Below are 25,695 nucleotides of genomic sequence, written 5' to 3'. Positions count from 1 at the left end.
CCACCCCCCTAATTTTTCCACGGAAATTAATTCATGCTTATTATGAACTGCAGACATTACAGGAGAGTACAGCGTAGAGAATGAATGCCCCTTTTGCTCCCACCACCAAGCAGTAATCATTAAGAGTTTGGTGAATATTCTTTCTGATTTTTTTTTTTTTCCTATGCTTAAAGTCACTTAGATCCTTGAAGTATATGTAGTCAGATCAATTCCCCGAAAGTCCCAATTCTAATATATAACCCCTGTTTTGAAAATACATAGATAGGTAAGCCTTTCTTTTGCTCAGATAAACTTTTTAAGGCTATCCTGTGTTTAGCTCTGAAAAGACCTCCCTTCTTTGATGGTTCTTAAATTTTCTATCCTTAAAGCTCACCCCATGTAACTCCTTCATATGCACAAAAAAGCTATTCTTTTTACAATAAAGGCTTATTTTTGTATACAGCCTTTGATTTTCACATTTATTAACTCATTTAATTTTCATTATTGGTTTTGATGGAGGTAGAGGTCAGAAGAAGGGTGGTGGCCAGCCCACCCTTATCTTGCTGTATCCGGTCCTCCATCACGTGGAAAGTCAGTAATATTGTCCTCAGAGGCCCTTCTGGAACCTCACTGGACCCTTCCCAGGGGACTCCACTTTCAAAAACACGGATTGCTTTTCAAAGTCAGAATTCTTTAATACAGAAAAGGGTTCTTTGTCTTCTGGGTATGCATGTGAGGGCTTCATTTCTTAACTTGATTTTCAGTGATTCATTATGTGACCTTCCAACAAGTTCCTTTTCTTAAGTCTTAAAAAAGTGTGGAGAGCTGATACTGAATAAAAAGAGACTAACACATGTAGTTTGAAAACTAGTGGGAGTCCTGGCAGTGGAACCTGGGTGGGATTTCAGAGAGGAGCTCGTGGGCAGACTAGTGTTGGTGCTGCCGTGCTCCAGGAGGCTGACTGACTCCTGCCCTGGGCCTTGGCTGGGACCAACTCGTTGTAAGTCTGTAAGCTAGTCAGATCCCTTTGACCAAGAAGATCAGGCTCTGGGGATCTGACTCTTTGAACCAAAAAAGGAAAAAGACCTGATTGATAAACTATAGTTTCTTAGTTTATATTTAACCTTTATGTGCCTTTGTGAAATGGAGGAAATAAGAGCACTTGTTTCATAGGGTTATTTTGAGGATTGAAATGATGTGATTCAGGTTATTCATTAATCAATGTATTGAGTAGATTTGGAGTGCTTGGGAGCAGTGGCAGATGGTGAGAAGTGATTAGATTCTGGATGTATTTTGAAGATAGGGCTGACAGCATTTGCTGATGAATTGGTGGGATGTGGAGTATGAGAGCAAGAGGAGTCAAAGAGGACTTCAAGGCTTTCGGCTTGAGCATCTTGGAATGATGGAGCTGCCAGTTGGCTGAAATGGGACAGTGTGGGAGGAGCAGGATTAAGGGCTAGAAACAGGAGTTTGAATTTCAGATATCCAAGTGAGATTTGAGAAAGGTAGTTGAAAAAAAAATCACTCGAGTTCAGGGAAGAGGTCCAGGTTCAAGCTGTGGATTTAGGGGTCATTGGTAACAGATGGGTATATAGATGTGTTGGTGGTAAAGAAAGGATGAGATGGTTGGATGGCATCACTCATGCGATGGACATGAGTTTGAGCAAGCTCCAGGAGTTGGTGATGGACAGGGAAGCCTGGCGTGTTGCAGTCCATGGGGTCGAAAAGAGTCAGATACAACTGAGCAACTGAACTAACTGCTAAGTGGTAAAGAACCTGCTTGCCAGTGCAGAAGACAAGAGACGTGAGTTCCATCCCTGGGTCAGAAAGATCTCCTGGAGGAGGAAATGGCAACCCACTCCAGTATTCTTGCCTGGAGAATCTCATGGACAGAGGAGCCTGGCACCCCTGGGGTTGCACAGCATCAGACACAACTGAAGTGATTTAGCACAGCACGGCAACAGATGGCATGTAAAATCATGGATTAGACGAGATCACTAAGGACTGACTGTAGAATGAGAAGTGCCCGGAACGGTGAAGGCTCAGTTAGTGTTGGCAGTTGTTCCCATTATTGCTGTAATTACTCATTATTCCTGTTTATTGGAACAGTTACCGTACTGCCAGGTGAGCCAGAATCTCTCATTTCTTTTCTTAGTGCAAATCTCTTAGAGAAAAGCAGTATTAGAAACTTCTGTAGGGAATATATCATCAGAATCTGGGGGGGTTAGGTGATCCTCCCTGAAGTCATCCACCCACAGAGCTGGATAGACTCAAGCATTGGGCTTCAGTAGACCTGGGTTTGAGTCCTGGCTTTACTCTACCAGCAGTGAAACCTTTTTCAATCTCAGCTGCTTCATTTGTTCAGAGGGGGTCACCTTGCACCAATGTAGGTGGAGTCAAGGAAGTAAATGTCAGTTCCCTCCCCTCCACACTCACAGGGGCTAGGACTCTATCCTAGGGCCAGTCAGGGTTCCTGCTCTGAAACTTATGGGATATTGATGTTCTTTCTCTCTGCTGCTTTTAAAGACCTATCCCAAGGCAATGGCACCCCACTCCAGTACTCTTGCCTGGAAAGTCTCATGGACGGAGGAGCCTGGTGGGCCACAGTCCATGGGGTCGCTAGGAGTCAGACACGACTGAGCGACTTCACTTTCACTTTTCACTTTCATGCATTGGGGAAGGAAATGGCAACCCACTCCAGTGTTCTTGCCTGGAGAGTCCCAGGGACGGGGGAGCCTGGTGGGCTGCTGTCTCTGGGGTCGCACAGAGGTGGACACGACTGAAGCGACTTAGCAGCAGTAGCAGCAGCACTTGTGAATAAGGATGACCTTCCCTTGTGAGATGTAATTCATTGCAGTTAATTAGATTATAGTTTATATTTCTTTAATTACAGTTTAATCTTAATGGGATTTAGAAGACAAGTTTGTCGTACAGTATTACATATATTCTTTTTGAATGCAGATAAAGATATTTAGTGTTCATTCCTAAAGGCTTCAGCTTTCAAAGGGGAGTGATTATCTCTGCTTAACCCATGAAAATAGCAGAGTTACCATTTCTGAGCCCTCGTGACCCTTTGTAGCAGCCAGAGCTGCAAAACTTCTCTTGGTAGTTCCTAGTATGGTCTTCAGGAAGGATATTTAAGGAGCAGTTCTAATACCAGAACTGTTGAGTCTGTCTGATGGATGGTGTGGACCACTCCAAGAAGTAGTAGATTTCCTCATTGTTAGAAATGTTCAAGCAGGTGCAAATATCCAGTTATAAAGTAAGTAAGTTGTGGAGATGCCGTACACAACATAGTGATCAGAGTTAATAATACTGTATTGTATATCTGAAGACTGTGAAGAGAGTAGCTCTCAAAAGGTCTCATCACAAGAAAGAAACTTGCTTAACTGTGATGGATGTCAACAAGACTCACCGTGGTGCTCACTTCTCAGTATACACAAACATTCAACCTACATGCTGTCTTCGTTGTTTAATCACTAAATCATGTCCGACTCTTTTGAGACCCCATGGAATGTGGCTCACCAGGCTCTTCTGTCCATGGGATTCTCCAGGCAAGAATACTGGAGTGGATTTTTGCCATTCCCTTCTCCAGAGGATCTTTCTGACTCAGGGCTCAAACCTGCATCACCTGCATTGGTGGGCTTATTCTTTACCATTGAGCCACGGGAAGCCCAATGCGTTGCATACCTGTGACTAATAGAATGTTATGTATCAATTATGTCTCAATTTAAAAAAAAGACTCTGCTCTTTCATTGTAGAAATAGATATGTTAAAAAAACAGTTTTTCCCCTCCCTTGGTATCTCATGTCCCAGAGAAAACCTTTGTAACCGGTTATGTCCATATTCTCTTAGATTTCCTTTTACCTGTTTAGATAGTCCCCAAAATATGATTACCCTGTTTTTTCATTTCTTATTTAGAGAATGTGATTGGTTCTTAGGACTGATTAAGCCACTTGATTTTCCCTTGTTTTTTATCCTCTGGGATTAATACAGAAATAATAGGTCACCAGTGTTGCCTTTGTGTTCTTTAACTCTCTGCCTGGAAAATGTTAAATTCTCAAATACTGTAAATCATTTGCACCCTGTGGTCCCTTTGGAAAGCTTTTAAAATAGTTTCTTTAAATAGCTGTAGTACTCTTAAGTATCACCCATTACCTTTTTATTGCCCATTTTCTTCAAAAGAGACATGAGTAAATATGGCAACAATTTTACTTTTATTGATTCTATGACCTTTTCATTAAAATAGCCACTTGACAATAAAGCAAATCCATATCTAGATTTCTAAACATTTATGAGGCAACTTCTTTAATTAGATCTTCAGAAATGTTGTGGCCCTTAATGGAGCTCTTTCAGAATGCTATCATTGAGCTGTGTAGAGTAATATAAACTGCTGCTTACATAGTACCCCCACTAGCATTTAGTAGAATTTATTGATAATCACAGTCCCCTGAAAGACAACTACTGTCGTTTAGTTCTATAGCCTTTTGTCATGTGTGTGTTAGTGTCTTGGTCGTGTCCAGCTTATTGCGTGTCCAGCTTATCCCCATGGACTGTAGCCCACTAGATTCCTCTGTCCGTGGGATTCTCCAGACAAAATACTGGAGTGGGTTGTGATGCCCGCTTTCAGGGGATCTTGCTGACCCAGGGATTGAACCCAGGTCTCCTGCATTGCAGATAGGTTCTTTACCATCTGAGCCCCCAGGGAAACCCCTTTTGTCATGAAAGTGAAAGTCGCTCAGTCATGTCTGACTCTGCGACCCCATGGAGTATACAGTCCATGGAATTCTCCAGGCCAGAATACTGGAGTGGGTAGCCTTTGCCTTCTAGAGGGGATCTTCCCAACCCAGGGATTGTACCCAGGTCTCTTGCATTGTAGGCGAATTCTTTACCAGCTGAGCCACCAGGGAAGCCTCATACATACTACTAAACTGTAACAACCCTTTAGGTGCCTGATAGACTAAAAATACTTACATGTTTGTAGAATCCTGGGTTCATTACAGCATTTTTTTTCATACTGTAGAATTGTGAAATTGTCTATAAGTGGATTATAACTGAAGTTAAAGAATTTATCATTGCTGTTCTCGATTACTTTTAAAGCCTTAAATTTTTCAGTGGGCAGGTTTGGGCGATAAGCATTAGCTTTATTTGTTAATTTTTTGGCCATGCTGCATGGCACTGCAGGATCCTAGTTCCTTGATCAGGGATTGAACTCATGCCCCCTTGCAGTGTAAGCAGAGTCTTCACTGGATCGCCAGGGAAGTCCCACTACCCACTTTAAAAAATTTGTTTTTAGAACATTCTTACTTGGTACCATTTTGTTTTCCAAGGCCAAACTTGCCAGTTACTCCAGGTGCCTCTTGATTTCCTACTTTTGTATTCCAGTCCCCAGTGATGAATAGGACATTTTTTTTTTGGTGTTAATTCTAGGTCTTCTGGATGTTCATAGAACCGATCAACTTCAGCTTCTTCAGCATCGGTGGTTGGGGCATAGACTTGAATTACTGTGATGTTTAATGACTTGCCTTAGAAATGAACCAAGATCATTCTGTCATTTTTGAGGTTGCACCCGAGTACTGCATTTTGGACTCTTATTGATTATGAGGGCTACTCTGTTTATTCTATGGGATTCTTGCCCACAGTAGTAGATATAATGATCATCTGAATTAAATTTGCCCATTTCTGTCCAGTTTTAGTTTACTGATTTCTAGGATGTCAGTGTTTGTTCTTAACCATCTCCTGCTTGACCTCGTCCAGTTTACCTTGATTCATGGACCTAACATTCCACGTTCCCATGCAGTACTGTCCTTTGCAGCATCAGATTTTACTTTCCTCACCACATCACAGCTGAGTGTCATTTCCGCTTTGGCCCATACGCTTCCTTCTTTCTGGGGCAGTTAGTAGTTTTCCTCTGCTGTTCCCCAGGAGCATATTGAACACCTTCCAGCCTGGGGGACTCATCTTTCGGTGTCCTATCTTTTTGTCCTTTTATACAGTTCATGAGGGTCTCATGGCAGGTATAATGGAGTGGTTTGCCATCCCCCCTTCTCCATTCCATCCTCCTCCTCCATCTTACCTGAGAAACCTGTGTGCAGGTCAAGAAGCAACAGTTAGAACCCTGTATGGAACAGCTAGCTGATTGGTTCAAGATTGAGAAAAGTGTACGACAGGGCTGTCAGCTGTCACCCTGTTTGTTTAATCTATATGCTGAGCACAGCATGAGAAATGCCGGGCTGTCAGCTGTCACTCTGTTTGTTTAATCTATATGCTGAGCACAGCATGAGAAATGCCGGGCTGGATGAGTTACAAGCTGGAATCAAGATAGGCGGGAGAAACATCAACAACCTCAGATACGCGGATGATACCACTCTAATGGCAGAAAGCAAAGAGGAGCTAAAGAGCTTCTTGATGAGAGTGAAGGAAAGAGTGAAAGAGCCGGCTTAAAATTAAATATTAGTTAAAAATCTTAGATCATGGTATCTGGCCCCATTACTTCATGCAAATAGAACAGGAAAAGGTGGATGTAATGACAGATTTCCTCTTTCTCGGCTCTGAAATCTTTGCAGATGGTGACTACAGCCATGAAGTCAGAAGATGATTGCTTCTTGGCAGGAAAGCTGTGACAGACCTAGATAGTGTGTTGAGACATTACTCTGCCGACAAAGGTCCGTATAGTCAAGGCTATGGTCTTCCCACTGGTCATGTATGGTTCTGAGACCTGGACCCTAAATGAGGCAGAATGCCAAAGAATTGAGGCCTTCAAAATGTGGTGCTGGAGAAGATTCCTGCAAGTCTCTTGGACCTCAAGGAGATCAAACCAGTCAAGGGAAATCAACCCTGAATACTTGTTGGAAGGACTGATTCTGAAGCTCTAGTATTTTGGTCATCTGATGTGAACAGTAGACTCTTTGGAAAAGTCCCTGATGCTGGGAAAGATTGAGGGCAAAAGGAGAAGAGAGCATCAGAAGATGAGGTGGCTGGTTGGCATCACCAATGCAATGGACATGAACTTGGGCAAACTTCAGAAGATGGTGAGGGACAGGGAGGCCTGGCATGCAACAACAGTTTGGTACCATAGTATCTTTCAGACTGTAATTGTTGGCTTTTAAAAACAAGCATCTTGAAGGCATTTTATTTTGCTTGATAGATGCTCAATAAGGATGTTGAAAGAATGGATAAAATCTTCACAGTTGAGTTATTGCCCCATGTACTTTTATGTTGTACAATAACACTCACACTAAAATAGACTGTTCAGTCTGCTAACCTCCCAACTCCAGTTATCCTGCGTTCTAACTTCATTGTCTACCTTTGTGTGCTTAGGCAGTGCAGAGGGGAGTTTTACATATAGAGGAAAGAGGCAAATTGGATGATCAGAAGTTCTAAAGTAGATTCTCATTTCTGAAGCTTCTCCTAAACAGGATCGCTTGAAATCTGGACCTTTTATTTCTGTGAGTTCTTGAGGAAGAGGTCTGTGGTCTGTCACTCCAGTATCAGAAATGTCTGGTGGCACTTCCCTGATGGTTCAGTGGTTGGGACTTTGTGCTTCCACTGCTGAGGGTCCAAGTTTGATCCCTGGTCTGGGAACTAAGATCCCACATGCCAAGCAGCCAAAAAGTAAATAAAAATAAATATAATTAGAAACGTGTGGCACTCAGTAAGTCCTCAGTAGATGTTGAAGGAATGAATTGGTTATCTTTGTGATTTGTTCTCTGGGGACTTCTCTGCTATCATTTGTCACTAAATTGGAGTAAAGGTGATCTTGCTGTGTTAAAAGGTTTGTGCTGGAGTATATAATTAGTGGTAAGGAACTGGATGTTTTCATCTATCTAATTACCTCTAGTGACCGCAGTGACTTTGCTTGGTATTATCATCGCCATTTAGCAGATGAGAAAATAGGCTCAAAGAGGATAAGTTACTCGAACACAGTTGGTGAAAGAAAGAGGTAGAACCCTGGCTTGGCACACTGCCCGGAGTCTGTACCTGCTCTCAGGATTAACAGGCTCTTGATGAATTGTTCTTGGTACCAATAAAGCTGGATATAGGAAATTTGATTTTGTGGAGCCCAAAGAGGATAGCACTGTATGCGTTGAAAAAATTTTTGAGGACTTCAACTCTGAGTGGCCCTGAATCTGACCAAGAATTTTCCCTGGGGAGTATTTTCAGTTGCTTACAAGTTGGGGAATAATGGAGGCAGGATGCTGGAGGAGAAGGACCAGATGAGAAAGGTGTAGCATGAAGGATCAGAGTTGGTTTGTTTTTTAAACTGTAACACATTTAAAATTAGCAAGGATAAAGACTAGTACAATAACTGCACCCACCACAAAGCTAATTAAACTTTCATATGATGTTTATTTTAGATCTTAAGAAATCATTACAGCTATACCTGAAGCCCTTGGTACATCCCACTTTGTATTGGTTTTATTCATATGTTAGAGTTTCTGTTCATATTGATAAATAGAACATTTTAGTACATTCACTGTTAACTGCAAAGTAATGTTATAGAGTGTGAATATGCCCGTATATTCTCTAGCTGATGATGATTTAGGATGTTTCCGTTCATTTGCAGCCTCCCCATTGTGACAGTAAGCACTTTTTTTGCTCCTCTCTGCACATGTGTGTCTGCCTAGGAGAGGAAGAGCTGTGTATGTGCACCTTCCTTCTGCCACATCTTCTCAGATGGCACCCTCTCAAGTAGGGGCTGGTTTACAGTTCTGCCATGGTGCATGAGTGCAGGAGAGATGCTAAGCCAGAGAAAGGACGGCGTGAGGAGGAGCATCCTGGGAAAACTTGACTATTTAAAGAAAATCAGAAATATATGGAAAAGGGTAAAGAATGCCTGCCAATGCAGGAAACACGAATTCAGTCCCTGGGTCGGGAAGATCCCCTGGAGAACGAAATGGCTACCCACTCCAGTGTTCTTGCCTGGAGAATTCCATGGACAGAGGAGCCTGGCGGGCCACAGTCCGTGGGGTCACAGAGTTGGATATGCCTGAGTGACTAACACTTTCCCTGGTGGTCTCGTGGTTAGGACTCTGCCTTCCAGTGCAGGGGGTGCAGATTTGGTCCCTGGATGGGGAACTGAGATCCCACATGCCACAGGGTGTGGCCAAAAAAAAACCCAACACAACATTGTAAATCAACTATACGTCAATAAAAGTTTTTTCTTTTTTTTAAGAAATATATCAGTACAGTAAAAGGAATCTCTTGCACAAAAAAAAGCTATTAATCTTAGCTCATTTTCCTTCTTTAAGATCAAGAGTGAGTTTTTATTGAGCTTAAACAAAGCTTTTATGTCAAATATGCTGAAAATTTTGCCTGCTCACACTGTTTGTATGATTCAGAATCTGCTGAGTGCTACTGGAATGCCACATGAGAACAAGCAAAACTGAATGACTTCTTTGTTTTTACTGGGGCAGGTGAAATTTGAATAACATAGTATGAAGAGTCCTACCATTAAAAAAAAAACAAACCTGTAATAATTTTCTTGTGTTGTGTATTTTCTTTTGGGAGTGCAATTTAAGTTGAACTTAGAATTGAGTCTTCTGAAGTTAAGAAAAAAATCTGATTATGGAGCCAAGCCTTTGTTCCAGTCAGAAAAATTCTATACCCACCAAAAAAAACCCCACATGGTTTTGTTCATAACAATCTGTTGCTAATGCTGCTAAGTTGCTTCAGTCGTGTCCGACCCTATGCGACCCCATAGACGGGCAGCCCACCAGGCTCCCCCATCCCTGGGATTCTCTAGGCAAGAATACTGGAGTGGGTAGCCATTTCCTTCTCTGATGCATGAAAGTGAAAAAGTCAAAGTGAAGTCGCTCAGTTGTGTCCTACTCTTAGCGACCCCATGGACTGCAGCCCACCAGGCTCTTCCGTCCATGGGATTTTCCAGGCAAGAGTACTGGAGTGGGGTGCCATTGCCTTCTCCTAACAATCTGTTAACTATGTCCTAATCATAGCATCGCTCGGGCCTGTTAGCAGGAAATAAAAAGTTGTCTGCTAGCTTCCTTTTTTTGTTTTTCAATTGAAGAATCACAAACGTACAATATTAAATCAGTTTCAGGTGTATAACGTGATTTAATATTTCTGTACATTACAAAATGATCACCATGATTAGTTTCCATCTGTCACCATACAAAGTTATTACATTAATATTGACTGTATTTCCTATGCTGTTCAGGACATCCTCATTTATTTTATAACTGGAAGTTTGTACCTCTTAATTCTCTCCATGTATTTTGCCCGTCCTCCACCCCCTCCCCTTCAACCAACATCTTTCTTCTCTTTTGCCCTTGTTCACTCTTGTAATAGAATTACTAGTTAAAATCTCACAATCCAGAAGTAATAAGGAGGAAGTGGGGAGGGAGGGAGAGGACACAGATCAGTGGTTTTCAGCACCAAGCTGGGTGGTGGGCTGGTACTAGCTAGCACTAATCTGCAGAAGCCAGCCATTCTGTCGGGCGCAGTGACCCTGTGATAGCACGTGCTGGCGCTTCATGAATTGGAGCCCATTCTTATTTTACAGTAAGTGAGCCCACTTTGCAGGGACAAGGATTGCTTTTCTTCAGGGCCTCTGCACATCCCCAGGTGATGCAGAAACATCTGAAAACCCCCGGCTTCTATCAGATGACCCTACTGGAGCCTTTTCCTACCCACACCGTTCTCTCTGTGTGGAATCCTCTCCTCTCGTCTTCTTCGGATTAAGCCTATCTTCTTTTGGTGGTTCTCAGACTTCTTATTCTCAAGATTTCTTTGTACACTTAAAATTTACTGAGGATCCACCTTCCCTGGTGGTCCAGTGGTTAAGAGTCCACCTTCCAATGCAGGGGACATGAGTTCAAGCCCTGATTGGGGAACTGTGATCCCATATGCCTCAGGGAAAGCCCAAGACCCACAACTGAGACCCAACACAGCCAAATAAAAACAATAAATATTTTTTTTAAATTACTGAGGCCCCAAAGAGCTTTTATGTAGGTTATACGGATCAACATTTACCATATTAGCAGTTGAAACAGAAATTTAAAAATACTTATTCATTTTAAACAATAAGCCCCTTTACTTTGTTAACATTAACAAATAGTATATGTGTGTGTGCGCTGAGTTGTGTCCAACTCTGTGACACTATGGACCATAGCCTGCCAGGCTCCTGTGTCCATGGACTTGTCCAGGCAAGGGTACCAGAGTGGGTCGCCATGCCCTCCTCCAGGGGATCTTCCCAACCCAGGGATTGAACCCACATCTCTTACATCTCCTGCATTGGCAGGTGGATTCTTTACCACTAGTGCCACCTGGAAAGCCCCAATAAATAATATATTTTTATGAAAAAGTTTCCCATTCCTTTGGAAAATGTGGCTAGAAGACTTTTAGACAGTGTTTTGCATTTTATAAACTGGCTAGGAAGATGGTTGGATTCTCGTCTATATTGGGTCTCTTGTAGCATCACTCATTGGTGAAAAGGCAAATGATCTTAGTATTTTTATGAAAATAGTTTGACCTCGTGGAGCCCCCTAAAAGGGTTCCCAAGACCCCCAGGACTCCTGAATCTCACTTTGAGAATCGTTGCTTTAGATCTCAGTTCTGTGGTCACTTCTCCAGCGAAGCCTTCCCTGACCTCCCTCACAGGTCAGACTTTCCTGTTTTATGCATTAATGTTACACCTCTCGTTTGTACCCTTTATTAAAGTACCATCTTTAATGTTCTATTTCTGCTACTTGGCTCCTTGAGATTCAGGATCCTGTATGGGTTTTGCTCACAATTATATCCTCAGCCCTTATTGCAAGGGCCTGCCCCTGTGCTGGGCATTCAGGACATGTTTGAATAAGTAAATGAGTAAATCAGTTTAAATAAGCAGACTTCTTGGGTTCAACTTGATTATAGACTTTCCCTTGAAATGTAAGGCCTTGTCTGAATTGTCTACCTGGTGTCTGCATTCACGGCATCTGTTCATTTCCTTTTTTTCCCAGGCTGCTCCTTGCTAAAACTGTTGCAGGGCCATTAGGCTCTGGGTCTGCCAAGCATTCTGTTCATGCTCTGTCTCACCCATTGCACTGCATTATAGTTCCCCCACCCCCTCACTCATTTTTTAAAAGTAGTATTTTTTTGTTTTTATATCTATTTATTTACTTGGCTGCACTGGGTCTTAGTTGCTGCATGTGGAATCTAGTTCCCTGACCTGGAATCAAAACCGGGCCCCCTGCATCGAGAGCATAGCGTTTTAGCCACTAGGCCACCAGAGAAGTCTCTTTATTTATTAAAAATATTCTCTGAAGAAAGATGATCATGAGATTATCATGGTTTTTATTTTGTACGTTTCTGTATTTTCCGAAATTTCTGTGAACAAACCTGTGTTAACTTTCAGATGAGAAAAGAGAGTTACTACACCTGGAGGTGACGTACCACGGTGTAGTTACTACACCTGGAGGTGACCTACCACGGTGTAGTTACACACTTGGAGGTGACGTACCACGGTGTAGTTACCACACCTGGAGGTGACGTACCACGGTGTAGTTACTACACCTGGAGGTGACGTACCACGGTGTAGTAACTACACCTGGAGGTGACGTACCACGGTGTAGTTACTACACCTGGAGGTGACGTATCACGGTGTAGTTGAGGAAGTTTCATGACCCCATCTGTGGCCGTTTCCATACTCCTCACTCCAGCATAACCGCCTATTTAGTATCTGTTTTAGATATTTTCCTTTTTTGTCATTTCATTATAAATGGAATCATACCTTATATGGTTATGTGTCAGATTTCTCTTACTTAGCATGATGTTTCTGAGGTTCATCCATGCAGTAACATGTATCAGTATTATGTTGTATGAATTTTCTGTTTACCCATTTGCCAGTTGATGGCCATTTGGATTGTTTCCACTTTTTCACTAGTATGACTCATTTCCTGGTGACTTGAATAGTAAAGAATCTTCCTGCAAAGCAGGAGACCCAGGTTTCATCCCTGAGTCGGGAAGATTCCCTGCAGAAGGGAATGGCTACCCACTCCAGTATTCTTGCCTGGAGAATGCCATGGACAGAGGAGCCTGGTGGCTACAGTCCATGGAGTCACAAACAGTTGGACACGCCTGAGTGACTAACACTTTTCACTTTTTCATGACACATTCACATCCAATTCTTGTGAACAGTTTTCATTTCTCTTGGGATGGAACATTGAATGGAATCATTGGGTCATATCATACGCTGTTGAACTTTTAAAGAAACTGCCAGACTCCTTTATAGAGTCACTGCATCATTTTATCCCCCCCACCTCTCGCCCCCGCCCCATCTAGATTCTTGAGAAACTTATTGAGAAAAGGGAATGTGACTTGTTTATCTTTTCAGTCCCCTTCTCCATGGCTCACTGGCCTGTCTTAGCATATGCGTGCATGCTGAGTCGCTTCAGTTGTGTCCTAGTCTGTGTGACCCTATGGACTGTAGCCTGCCAGGCTCCTCTGTGGGATTCTCTAGGCAAGAATCCTGGAGTAGGTTGCCCTGCCCTCCTCTAGGAGATCTTCCCTACCCAGGGGTTGAACTCGTGTCTCGTGTCTCCTGCATTGACACGCAGGTTCTTCACCACTAGCGCCACGTGGGAAGCCCCACTTAGCATATAGTTGACACTTAATTTTTATTGAATGTGTCACATTGGATTTGAAAGGACACACATGCTGCAATTACAAGTAAATATAAAAATTTTGACCTAAGAGAAATCATGTTCCCAGTGCATGGGTTACTTACAGGTTCTTCATTTCTCAATTGTTTTGCACCTCAGAATGTATAGGTGGATGGTATGGAGGAGTAGAAAGAAAGTCCAAGAGAGAGGGGATATATGTATGCATATGACTGATTCACTTTGTTGTACAGAAGAAACTAACATAACATTGTAAAGCAAGTATACCCCAATTAAAAAAAAAAAAGAATACATAGGATATTCTGTAGGTGTTCTGGTTTCCAAACAGGAATTATGGTGATCAGGTATTTCTAAAATGTTTGTTATACGTGGATATCATTCTGTCAGCAGATGTTTGTTGTGTCTAGGTCCCAGGCCCTGTAGTGTAAACTGGGTAGTCTTGATCCCTACCCTCAAGGACGTGTGGTCTAGCCATCTGGTTTAGGAGTCAGCCAGCTTTTTCTGGAAAGGACTGAATACTAAATGTTGAGATTTGAGGGCCATATGGTCTTGGTTACAAGTATTCACCTCCGCATCGTGACCCCAAAGTGGCCACAGACACCCAGTAAACTAGTGAGTGTGGCCATATTCCAATACAAGTCCGTTGACAAAAACGAGAGGAGGTTGAACTTGGCACGTAGGCTGTAGGTGCTAACTCTATATCTAGTTCATTCGTTTCTCTGTCTCTTCTATCCAGAGCAGCAATTTTCATATTTTCAATGAAACTTTCAGCGTCTTATTTGCTAGAATTAGGTGAGGTGAGATTGTTGAAGAACTTGATCTCATGCAAACAACTAAACGCTAATGCTTGTTTTTTTCTTTTGCACTTCTATCTAGGACATTTTATTTCCCTACGTCAAAGAAAATGTTGAAGAGTATCTGCAGACACATTGGGAAGAAGAGGAGTGCCAACAGGATGTCAGGCTTTTGAGGAAACAGGTTGGGACGCTTCTGTTCCCTTGCTTCTGCATTCCCAAGGGTGTTAGAGCTGCGGACGCTTGCTTAGGAATCCACATAATTAAACGGCCAGATCATGGCAGTTTGTTGTCTCCACAGTTGCCTCTTTCTGGAGCTGTTTCAGTTGCATACAAATATTATGTATTTATAAATAAACTAAATCATTTCTGGGTGGGATGCAGGAAGGTCTTGTGCCATTTCGTCACATTTTTCATGAATGTCTCCTTGCCACCACACTTCATCATCTCGTTCTCCACTGTCTCCTCCCCACGGCATAAGGCCCTGCTGCCCAGCCACAGAACTCCTGGGCCCGCATCTCTCACCCCAGCTCACTCTCGGCCCAGTCTTCTTTTTTTAATTAAAAAATTTTTATTTATTATTTATTTTATTTTTTGGCTGCACTGGGTCTTCATTGCTATACAGGCTTTTCTCTAGTTGCAGTGAGCAGGGGCTACTCTAGTTGTGCAAGAGCTTCTCACTGCAGTGGCAACTTTTCTTGTTGCAGAGCATGGGCTTTAGGGCACGTGGGCTTCAGTCGTCACACCTCCCGGGCTCTGGAGCACAGGCTCAATAGTTGTGGCTTATAGGCTTAGTTACTCTGTGGCAAGTGGGATCCTCCTGGACCAGGGATCGAACCTGTGCCTCCTGCATTGGCAGGCGGATTCTTTACCACTGAGCCACCAGGGATGCCCCTCCGCCCAGTCTTTATACCTGCCTTCAGTCGCACATGCTCTGTTCTGCTCTGACTCCTACCACTGTGCTCTGTGGAACTCCTCTTCTGTTGTTTTTCTTATTAAAATTGCTTCACTGGCAAAGGTCTTACTGTGCAGAGCAAACTCTCTGGCGATTCTTTTTGGAGTTAATTTTCTACATGGGACAATGTGGGAGGCTCTGTAGGTTCTTTCATGTTAGGAGTTCGGATTGAAGAGAATCACAGCCTTTGGGGCATGGGGCGTTTGGGTTTGTTAAATTTTCCACAAAACTCAGGGTTAGTCTGAAACATCCCCCTCTTCACCTTTTTTTGGTGTTTCAACGCTTGTTGTGGAAACATACATATGTCTTCCCCCATTGTAGTACACGAATCATTGCGTCTTCAGGGGTTGGGCATACACATTGTCACAGGCTCAGTAGCTATTAGGGTTTGCAAGATGTGGGCCGATTGCAGGAGACGTATCTGAACCAACCCCAGGCATCGCTTCACTGGTTTCTTTTCACTGAATTCCAGGCATAAACTAAGCTTTTCGTGATTTCTTCCTCAGTCAGTTATAGTGCAGAGAAAATGATCAGATTTAACTGAAGCCCTGGTTTGATCCTAGTCAGTGAATCAACAAACCAGCTCTTATTATAACATTTTATCGTTTTGTGCTCTTTCTTCTCACATACAACATGCCTCTCAGTTTAAGTTTCAGCTTTAGTGATACAGGAAAGCTGTTGTAAACTTACTAATTATAATCCACTATTTTTTTAGGAATCATTCATTTCAGTCTCAAAGCCTAGGATACTTTAATTTGTGACGGTGCTTGGAGCTTGTGGTAGTTGGGGAAGGTTGGTCTGCTAGTTTTCAGGTATCGTTTAAGGGATCTCTTCATAGATTTCGTGTTGTTGATGACTTTTAAAGGCTGAAGAGGACTCCCACCTGGATGGGGCTGTTCCAATCCCAGCAGCCTCTGGTAATGGGGCGGACGACCCGCAGTGGATGATCCAGGCCGTGGTGGATAACGTGTACTGGCAGATGTCCCTGGACCGGAAGACCACGGCGCTGAAGCAGCTGCAGGGCCACATGTGGAGGGCGGCGTTCAAGGCTGGGCACATGAAAGCGGAGTACGTAGCTCCAGTAATTTTGCCTAGAAAATCCCATGGACGGAGGAGCCTGGTAGGCTGCAGTCCATGGGATCGCTAGAGTCGGACACGACTGAGCGACTTCAGTTTAACTTTTCACTTTCATGCAATGGAGAAGGAAATGGCAACCCACTCCAGTGTTCTTGCCTGGAGAATCCCAGGGACGGGGAAGCCTGGTGGGCTGCCGTCTATGGGATTGCACAGAGTCAGACACGACTGAAGTGACGCAGCAGCAGCAAGAGACTCAACGTTTTATCCACGCCCTAAAGCAAATGCGTTTCCCAATAGTTTTCTCTCTCCAGTGCAAGTTGCATGACTTGCAAAGTAGCTAAAAAATCAGCATTCTTTTTACTTCAATGAGTGAGTATGTTATTTTTTTTTTTCCCAAAGCTGGGATAAATTTAGTTCACCCAGCTAAATTGCCCAGGCCTATATCTGGCTTGGTGTGGTGGTTGGAAACTTTTAACCCCAGCCTTAGAAAATGGCGACTTCCGTGAGCTCAGTCATACCTGATCCTTAGGGTATGTGTGCCAGCGCCGTTGGGTGCTTCCCGGGACTGTGACCGGCTTCTGCTCCATTGGAGAAGTGAGATGGTGTGAAATGATGCACCTGCCACCGCGAGGTTCCTCCGCCAGCAGTGCCGCTTTTCCACAGACCCTGGGGTCAGAGTACTCCTGCCAGAGGAGCCTCGTGAGTCCTGTGTTGCTAAGAGAGTCTTAGTAAGTCACATCTCTTAGGATTTTAGGGCATTGCCTGATGTAAAGCCTAGGATCCAAGACTGTTACTAGCTGCTTACATTTCTTTTTTCTGTCAATTGAGATGCCGTTCCTTTAGGTGCTTTACAAGGGGGCTTCCACCTTTTAAGGATGCTTGAGAATTTCAGGATAGGCCAGTGATGTGGAAGTCAACACTAGTTAGTTCACGTTGTAAACAGCCGGAGGAGTGGAGCCAGGAGACCGTGTCATAGGAGTCAGCCCTGCCTTCTCGCAGCCCTAGTTCCTTAATTATAAAACCAGGAGCTTGAAATAAATCATCTTAGACGTCTGAGCCCTGCTTTGGAGCAATATCAGTCTATAGATTCAACATAGAATAATCCTGCCTCTGAGTGAAAAGTAATATACGAAGTGACTCACAATTATGGGAACTGGTTTTGAACTAATCGTCAATCCCTTTACTTCAGTTTGTGTAATATATTGAGTTGTGTTTCATCCAGCAGAAGACTTCTCTGACATTTTCCAGGTAATCCTTTATAACAGACTGGTTCCACCTCCCAGGTTTCTTGTGCTTCTCTTTTCACCCATTTCCTGTGATGTTCCCTCCCTGAACAGAACACATCGTAGAATTGGTGAACAAGTTAGTGTCAGGACCCAGAAAACCAGACACGACGCTTTGCTGATCAGCAAATGTGAGGTGGTACATGTCTCTTAACTGATTTGTTCCATACTTTTTTTCTGTAGAGTAAAACTTGAAGTTATCTTAGTTCTCAAGAAATGTAGTTCTGTTTTCTAGCTAATCGAAGACGAATAGCTTTGAGCCCCACCAATTTTTTTATTTTTTAGTTGTTTGACTACAGATCTTTCTAAAAGCATTTCTGTGCTTTCTTAAGGCACACTGGACAGAACCTTTTCTACTCATGAATTAATCAAAGATTACACAGCAGTACAGTATTACTGTTTTTTGCTTTTTTGAATTCCGTAGAAATTCCTTAGGATTTTAAACATTTGCTTTCTTATTTTATCTCTCTGTCCATAATCACTTTTACTGTCATTAGGGTGACTGTCCCCTCTCCACTGAAACTGCTTCTGATCTATGACCTGACTCTCTGGGGCACGCTCATGACATCTGCAGGAGCTCACAGCTCGTGGAGGTGCTTTCCCTGGTGTCCATTTGTACACAAGTAGAGAAACTCGTGGCAGCGTGTGACTGGTTTTCATCCGGCCGGAATAACCTCTTCCTGCGTTTTGCCTCTGTGCTCTTCCCTCTAGGTTCTTTGAAGACGTGGTTCCGGCCGTCCGGAAGTGGCGAGAGGCTGGGATGAAGGTGTATGTCTATTCTTCAGGGAGTGTGGAGGCACAGAAACTATTATTTGGGCATTCTACAGAGGGGGACATTCTTGAGGTAGGTGGCCCGATTGCTTTTTTTTTTGGACACCATCAAAGCATAAAATAGTGACTGAATGCTACAGTTATAAACTAAGTCAGCATTCAGGTAATTGCCTTTACATATGCTGTGTGAGTTGAAAAAAGTGGAAAAAACGGGGAATACATTATGGAAGGGTGAACTGTAGCCCTGGTCCCAGGCTTTGTACCACTTTGTAGAAGTTCTTACACTTAGCTGCCCATAAGGAACCTGGAAAGTTTGTTAAGGATGTAGATCCCTGGGCCCCGCTTCGTAGCGCATCTTGACTCAGAAGGTCTGGGGTGAGGGTCATACATGTGCATTTAAAAATATCCACCCCAAGTGATTCTGGTGACTAGTATTAAAACTAGTTATATGTATATAGTTATGTATATAGATCGACCTGTCTGTCTATATATCCATCCACATCCACATTTATTCATCACAGATAAATAAGACCTGAGTTAGCTTATAAACCAGCTATCTTGTCAATATTAGAAAATTGTCAGCCCAGAGGAAGGGAACCAATGGCTTTTGGTTGTTGAAGGTGTCAGGTATGACGTGTGATAGCGGCACATAACTTTGTGGTGGTGGTGTAGTCGCTAAGTCGCGTCCAGCTCTGGCGGCCCCATGTGGGATAGCCCGCCAGACTCCTCTGTCCGTGGGATTTCCAGGAAAGTAATACTGGAGTGGGTTGCCATTTCCTTCTCCAGGGGGGTCTTCCTGACCCTGGGTCTCAGAAAAGGGCACACAGACTTCTGGAGTGCCTGAGAGGACACGGCGGTTTCATTTGTTCCCAGTACTTTGGAGACAGATTTTATTTTAGCAGAATCCTCATTCTTCTCGAAGAGAACTGGCCATGTTATTGCACAAAATGACTTAAGGCCACCTATGAACACTTCTTGGACCTGAGAAAGGCCTGGCTAGCTTTTCTGTCCCACTGTCCCTGCGCCCCCTGGTGGACAAGATGGTCATTGGAAAAGGGAAAGAAATGCTGAGTAACTGAATACAGGCCAAACTTAATGTTACACAACAGTTTATACTCAGCTAACTATTTTTTTAAAGTTAATATTTATTGACCCTTTACCATATGCAGAGAAAGGTTTGGCTTTGGAGATTGTCACAGTCTATTTTACTTTCCTTCTTTTCATCTTGGTTCTAAATCAAATATTAAATAAAATGCTTTCATTGATAAAACCCTTTCATTGTTTGGTAACTATTCTCCTCTGAATACAGATTTAAGCTTCTTTTCTGCTATCTCTGATAAAACAATCAGGTCATAGGAGACAGGACATAATAATTACCTACTAGGTTCAGTAATGAATGCTTTATTCTCCACTTGCTCCTTGTGAGACAGACTTGAGAAAGAAAATATGCAAAACCATTCTTAACTTTAAAAATCTCAATACACCTTAATTTCTTTGAGTGATTGTTTTTAGTTTGAGTGTTTTTAGTTAAGCTTATTTTTAGTTTGTGAAAAGTTCTGAAATTCAAGAGATCACATTATATAATGTGTGTGTGTGCTCAGTCGTATCCAACTCTTTGTGACCCCTTGGACTGTAGCCCACCAGGCTTTTCTGTCCATGGGATTTCCCAGGCAAGGATACTGGAGCAGGTTGCCATTTCCTCCTCCAGGGGATCTTTCTGACCCAGGGATCGAACCTGCAGTTGCTGCATTGGCAGGTGGATTCTTTACCAGTGAGCTACCTGGGAAGCCTGCCACTGTTACTGCTCAAAAATGATAGATAAAATATTGGGTTGGATAGAATTTCAAAATGTCTTATTTAGAAAATCAAAGTTTCTTGAAAGTAAGATAACAGCTTACTAATAAGGCAGGTTAGAGAAATCCGTTCATGCTGGCATTGAAAGGACAATGTGGAGAACCTTTTCATCAGAGGTGAAACCCAGTTCGTAAGTTGTTTGAGTGCATATAGTATTGTAATGGTAGAAAGTAGGGCATATATATCGGAGAAGGCACTGGCACCCCACTCCAGTACTCTTGCCTGGAAAATCCCATGGACGGAGGAGCCTGGTAGGCTGCAGCCCACGGGGTCGCTAAGAGTCGGACACGACTGAGCGACTTCACTTTCACTTTTCACTTTCATGCACTGGAGAAGGAAATGGCAACCCACTCCAGTGTTCTTGCCTGGAGGATCCCAGGGATGGGGGAGCCTGGTGGGCCGCCGTCTATGGGGTCACACAGAGTCAAACACGACTGAAGAGACTTAGCAGCAGAAGCAGCAGCAGCAGGGCATATATATGTAAAAGACTTTGGATATAAAATAGAAAATGAAAGAAAGCCGAAAAGATTACAGAATGATCTTACATGCATTGAATCAGTAGTTTTCTTCTTTCAGATGTTTATTTCTATAAAACCTTACTTTATTTTTCATAGCCTCCACAAAGTTCTCTATGAAGTAGACCTACAGGGAATATTTCTTGAGTGGATGAAGTGACTATGATTGTTGAGTATTTCAAAGAAAAGGGATGAGAACCAGAGGGGCTGGGTTGCACATGTGCTCATAGCATCCTTCTTTCCCCTCCTGTGTGTTCAGCTTGTGGATGGTCACTTTGATACCAAGATTGGACACAAAGTGGAGAGTGAGAGTTACCAAAAGATCGCCAGCAGCATTGGCTGTTCAACCAACAACATCTTGTTTCTGACGGATGTTTCCCGAGGTGAGTAACCTGACTTCTTGGATAGTACACTCCAGGCTGGGAGCTGAGCCTGGCACTGGAAACACTTTGCCTTCATAAAGAAGGTTTCCATGGGGAGCCGTGAGAAATGAGACAGGTATCTAAAGGAAACAGTGCAAATAGATGTTTATAGACAAAACTTGCCTGGTGCTGATCTTGGTAAGAGATCTAATGCTAAACGGTTATTAGCCAGTGTCAAGTCCCACGTGGACAGTGATGACTCAGCTTGGTTGAGAATCTGGGTTGCTGGTCAAGAGGACTGTGCTTGAGGCAGGGGTGCTTGGGAACTGTGCTTGAAAACTCGGGGTGCATGGAAGGCAGCGCCTCTGCTGCTGAGTGAGTGAATCTGAGCAGAGGGGTGTGGAGCACTCTTTTTCTGGGAGGTGACAGTCCTTTCACAGAAGGTGGGAACATAGAAGAGACAGCTCTGCCCCATTTACTTTTAGTACTCAGAGTGAAAGTTTGCTAGTCGCTCAGTCGTGTCCAGCTCTTTACGACCCCATGGACTGTAGACTGCCAGGCTCCTCTCTGTCCATGGGGATTCTTCAGGCAAGAATATTGGAGTGGGTTGCCATTCCCTTCTCCAGAGGATTTTCCCGACCCACGGATCAAACCCAGATCTCTTGCATTGCAGGCAGATTTTTCACCATCTGAGCCATGAGGGAAGCCTGTCACCCTTAAATTAATGCATTCTGTTGCTCTGTTTCCCACAGGTTGAGAAACTACTGGGGATTCTTATTACAGCAGATCTGAATCCAGAGAGTGTGTTTCAGATTCTTGCCCTGTCTGCCCCGTCTCTGGCCGCAGACCTGAGTCCTGTCTCCAATCCTCCACTGTTTGTGCGTGGATTTTATGTCTGCTTGCAGTGCCTCCTCTCTTGCCAGTTTTCCTTCCTTGAAATTTCCTCACACTCTGTGCAAAGGAGTCATTTGTTAAATTGCGGGTCCTAATGCAGTAGTTGCGCATTGAGGACCTGAGTCACTGCATTTTTAACAAGCTTCTTGGTGATTGCCACACTGCTGGTCCAGGGACCACTCAGAGCAGTGGTGCTCCAGAGCAGGAGTTGATAGTAGTGTTCTGTAAAGGGCCAGACAGTAAGTATTTTAGGCTCTGCAGGCCATGCAGCTACTCAACTCTGTCTTCGAAGTGCAGAAGCAGCCATAGACAGTACAGAAGTGAGTGGGCCTGGCTGTTTCCAGTAAAACTCTGCTTACGATAACAAGTGGTAGGCCATCATTTGCTGACCTTCGTTCTAGAGCATATGGAGGCTGACACACGATTTCAACTGTAGCTCTACCACTGGCTAGCTCTTAGTTTTCGTATCTGTAGAATGGGGATGGTCATATAATGCCAATTACCTAAGGATTGTTGGAAAGATTTAGATGAGAACAGAAGCTCCATGAAGCCAAGACCTTCATTTTGTTCCTGTTTCTGGTCCTAGCATAGTACCTGGCACGTAGTAGCTGCTAATTTAATATAAGGGATTAGCTATTATCTTTCAGATAGAAACAAAAGGAGGAGGGGATTGTAACCCAAGACACGTTGGAGATAGCCCCCGCAATACGTAGCTTACTTGGTTTCATCTGACTAGTCCTGTTTGTTTGGGTCTTTGTGGCTTTGCTTGGGCTTTCTCTAGTTGCGGCGAGTGGGGGCTACTCTAATTACGGTTTACGGGCTTCTCACTGCGGTGGCGTCTCGTTGCAGAGCACCGGCTCTAGCGTGTACAGGCTCAGTAGTTGTGGCATACGGCTAAGTTGCCCTGTGCCATGTGGAATCTTCCTGGATCGGGGATCAAATCCATGTCCCCTGCATTGACAGGCAGATTCTTTACCACTGGACCACCAGGGAAATTCTGGCTAGTCCTGTTTTTACTTCTACCTTTCCATGCTATGGGCTTCCTCGGTGGGTCAGATGGTGAAGAATCTGCCTGCAATGTGTGAGACCTGGCTTCAGTCCCTGGTTTGGGAAGATCCCCTGGAGGAGGGTGTGGCGACCCACTGCAGTATTCTTGTCTGGAGAATCCCCGTGCAGTATTCTTGTCTGGTGGGCTGTGGGCTTGGAAAGAGTCGGATATGACTGAGTGACTAAACGTATCCATGCTGTCACTGATCTTAAAGCACTCATAGTCCAATGAGAAGAGAGACAGCAGGTAATAACGTGTCAGGTCATATTATCCTGTGCATGCTTAGTCGCTTCAGTCATGTCCGACTTTTTGCGACCCTACGGACTGCAGCCCTCCAGACTCCTCTGTCCATTGGATTCTCTAGGCAAGAATACTGGAGTGAGTTGCCAATTCCTCCTCCAGGGGATCTTCCCAACCCAGGGATCAGACGCACATCTCCAATGTCTCCTGCATTGGCAGGTGGGTTCTTTACCACTAGCACCACTTGGGATGTCCCTCATATTGTCCTGATGGAACTAAATACAAGGAGCACCGAGGATGCTCTAGTACAGATGGTGGTGGCTCTAGAAGATAGAATACTTGAGCTGAATTTTGAAGAGTAGGAATCCGCCACGCAAAAATGGTGGACAGTCTAGCCAAGGCTTATGACATCTTTGGGCTCCAGGTATAAGTAGGTGTTTTAGCCTGATTAGATCCTGGGGTTCCGTTTGTCCCATATCTGTTTAATTGGAATTATTCCTGACAGCCTGTCCTCTGGGAAACAGCTCAGGTCTCTGGAGGACTGATGGGAGGGAATGGAAGAAAGCTGTCAGCAGGACACAGCTCTGTCTTTGTGCGTTCATAAGCACTTAATCAAGCTCAGAAGTCTGGGATACACCGTCCTCCTAGTCTGTCAGTACAGTTAGGTATTTGAAAAATATGTTTTATGGAAAAATTAAAACTATTTAAAACAATAATTCTACCCCCATGTGCCTTTTTTTTTTTTTTTTTTTTTAAAGATTATTTAGTTATTTGACTGTGTTGGGACTTAGTTGCAGCATGTGGGATCTAGCTCCCTGGCCAGGGATCGAGCCCTGGCCCCCTGCATTGGGACCACCAGGGAAGTCCCCGTGTGCCTGTTTTTTAGCTTCAACAATTACAGAATTTGGGCCAGATTTCTTTCCTTTTTTAAGAATTTTTTTTTTGAGACAAACCTTTGTTTTAAGTCTTTGTTGAATTTCTTAACTATAATGCTTCTTTTATTGTGTTGGTGTTTTTTGCCACAAGGCATGTGAGATCTTAGCTTCCTGACCAAGGACCGAACCCCCTCCACTGGAAGGCAAAGTCTTAACTCCTGGACCATTAGGGAAGTCCCGAGACTTGTTTCTTGCGTTCCCACCTCCCTCTGATCACTTTGAAGCAAATCCCAAGCACCCTGTTCTGCTGTTTCTGACGCGTGTTTTGCTTCTTGCAGAGGCCAGCGCTGCTGAGGAGGCGGGCGTGCATGTCGCTGTGGTGGTGAGACCGGGCAACGCAGGGCTGACTGATGATGAGAAGACCCACTTCAGCCTCATCACGTCCTTCAGTGAACTGTACCTGCCTTCCTCGACCTAGAGGAGGAGCCCCGAGGAAGGCCAGGCTGTCTTCACAGCGTCGTCCCTGTCGTCTAGTTTTATTCTAATGGTAAAAGGCATTTGCTTAAAAAATACAGATATAAACACACACGGAAGGTTTGTTAAGTGTGTGTATGTTCAAATTTCCTTTCACAAGCACATAGTGGAAAAAGAGTCTCAGTTCAGTGAAAAGGAAACATTTTAAAGATGCTCTATATGTAGAAATTGTTTGGGACCACAACTCTAACCCTTATGGAGGGCAACGTATAGTTGAGAGAAGAGATTATGACTGAACAGGTCAAATGTGTTAATGTTTATCAAGTCATGGATCAAAATAGGTTGGTTTGAGTGGTTTCTCAGAAGCCTTGTTATTTTGAAACTAGAAGTATTTCAAAGACATTCCTAATAATAATCTACTTCCCCTTTTAAATTGTGAGTTTAAGATTACAACAACCTAATTTGAAACTATTAATCTCTCTGTTTACAAATGACAAAGCTATTTGTTTCTGCTCCAGAAGAGAGCAGAGTTGGGAAAGAAAATGCATGTGAGTCTTGATTAACCAAGTGTTTATTACTTGAGAAACTTGCTGATCATTGTGGTACCCACAGCAAGCAGTTGCCTTACCAGTGGAAAAGATGCACTAATGTAACAGCTAAAATAGAAATGTGCTTCCTAAGGTGTAACCAAACAGCCCTAATCTTGCCCCTTGTTACAGATCAGAGATGCCCAGCTAACTACTTCTTAGCACAGTTTGAGAACATATGTTAATTCCTGTTCACTATTAAAAAATAAATGGTTTACTGAAATTTGGCCAAAAGACCTAGAGCCCTGATATCTAATATGAAGTGGATGCAAGAAATGTAAATTTTATAACAGCATTATTTATCCTGGTTCAGCCTAATGGGATGTCATGTCAGTTTCATATGATTAATAAAAGCATTTTCTTCTTCA

At 43.4% G+C, this 25,695-nt stretch overlaps 1 protein-coding gene across 7 annotated transcripts in view; it reads left to right on the top strand.

The window, feature by feature from the left end:
• ENOPH1 (enolase-phosphatase 1) overlaps positions 1-25,695 on the top strand; it is a 38,588-nt gene extending 12,893 nt beyond the window's left edge. For 6 of the 7 annotated variants that reach the window (XM_086405147.1, XM_086405146.1, XM_086405142.1 and 3 more), the window contains exons 2-6: positions 14,475-14,576; positions 16,213-16,415; positions 18,419-18,551; positions 21,107-21,230; positions 24,605-25,695. In XM_086405147.1, coding sequence (XP_086261273.1) covers positions 16,291-16,415; positions 18,419-18,551; positions 21,107-21,230; positions 24,605-24,744 — 522 coding nt within the window. In that variant the 5' untranslated portion in view covers positions 14,475-14,576; positions 16,213-16,290 and the 3' untranslated portion in view covers positions 24,745-25,695. Of the gene's footprint in view, positions 1-5,932; positions 7,011-14,474; positions 14,577-16,212; positions 16,416-18,418; positions 18,552-21,106; positions 21,231-24,604 lie in introns of those variants that run through there. The other variant, XM_086405144.1, reaches the window with a different exon arrangement.

Source organism: Bos grunniens, chromosome 6 (assembly GCF_055505025.1).
Source record: "Bos grunniens cultivar Pamir isolate PY7600 chromosome 6, Bosgru_T2T1.0, whole genome shotgun sequence".
Taxonomy (NCBI): Eukaryota; Metazoa; Chordata; class Mammalia; order Artiodactyla; family Bovidae; genus Bos; species Bos grunniens.
The sequence above is the reverse complement of the archived record's forward strand: the minus strand, read 5'-3'. Positions and strand labels throughout refer to the sequence as shown.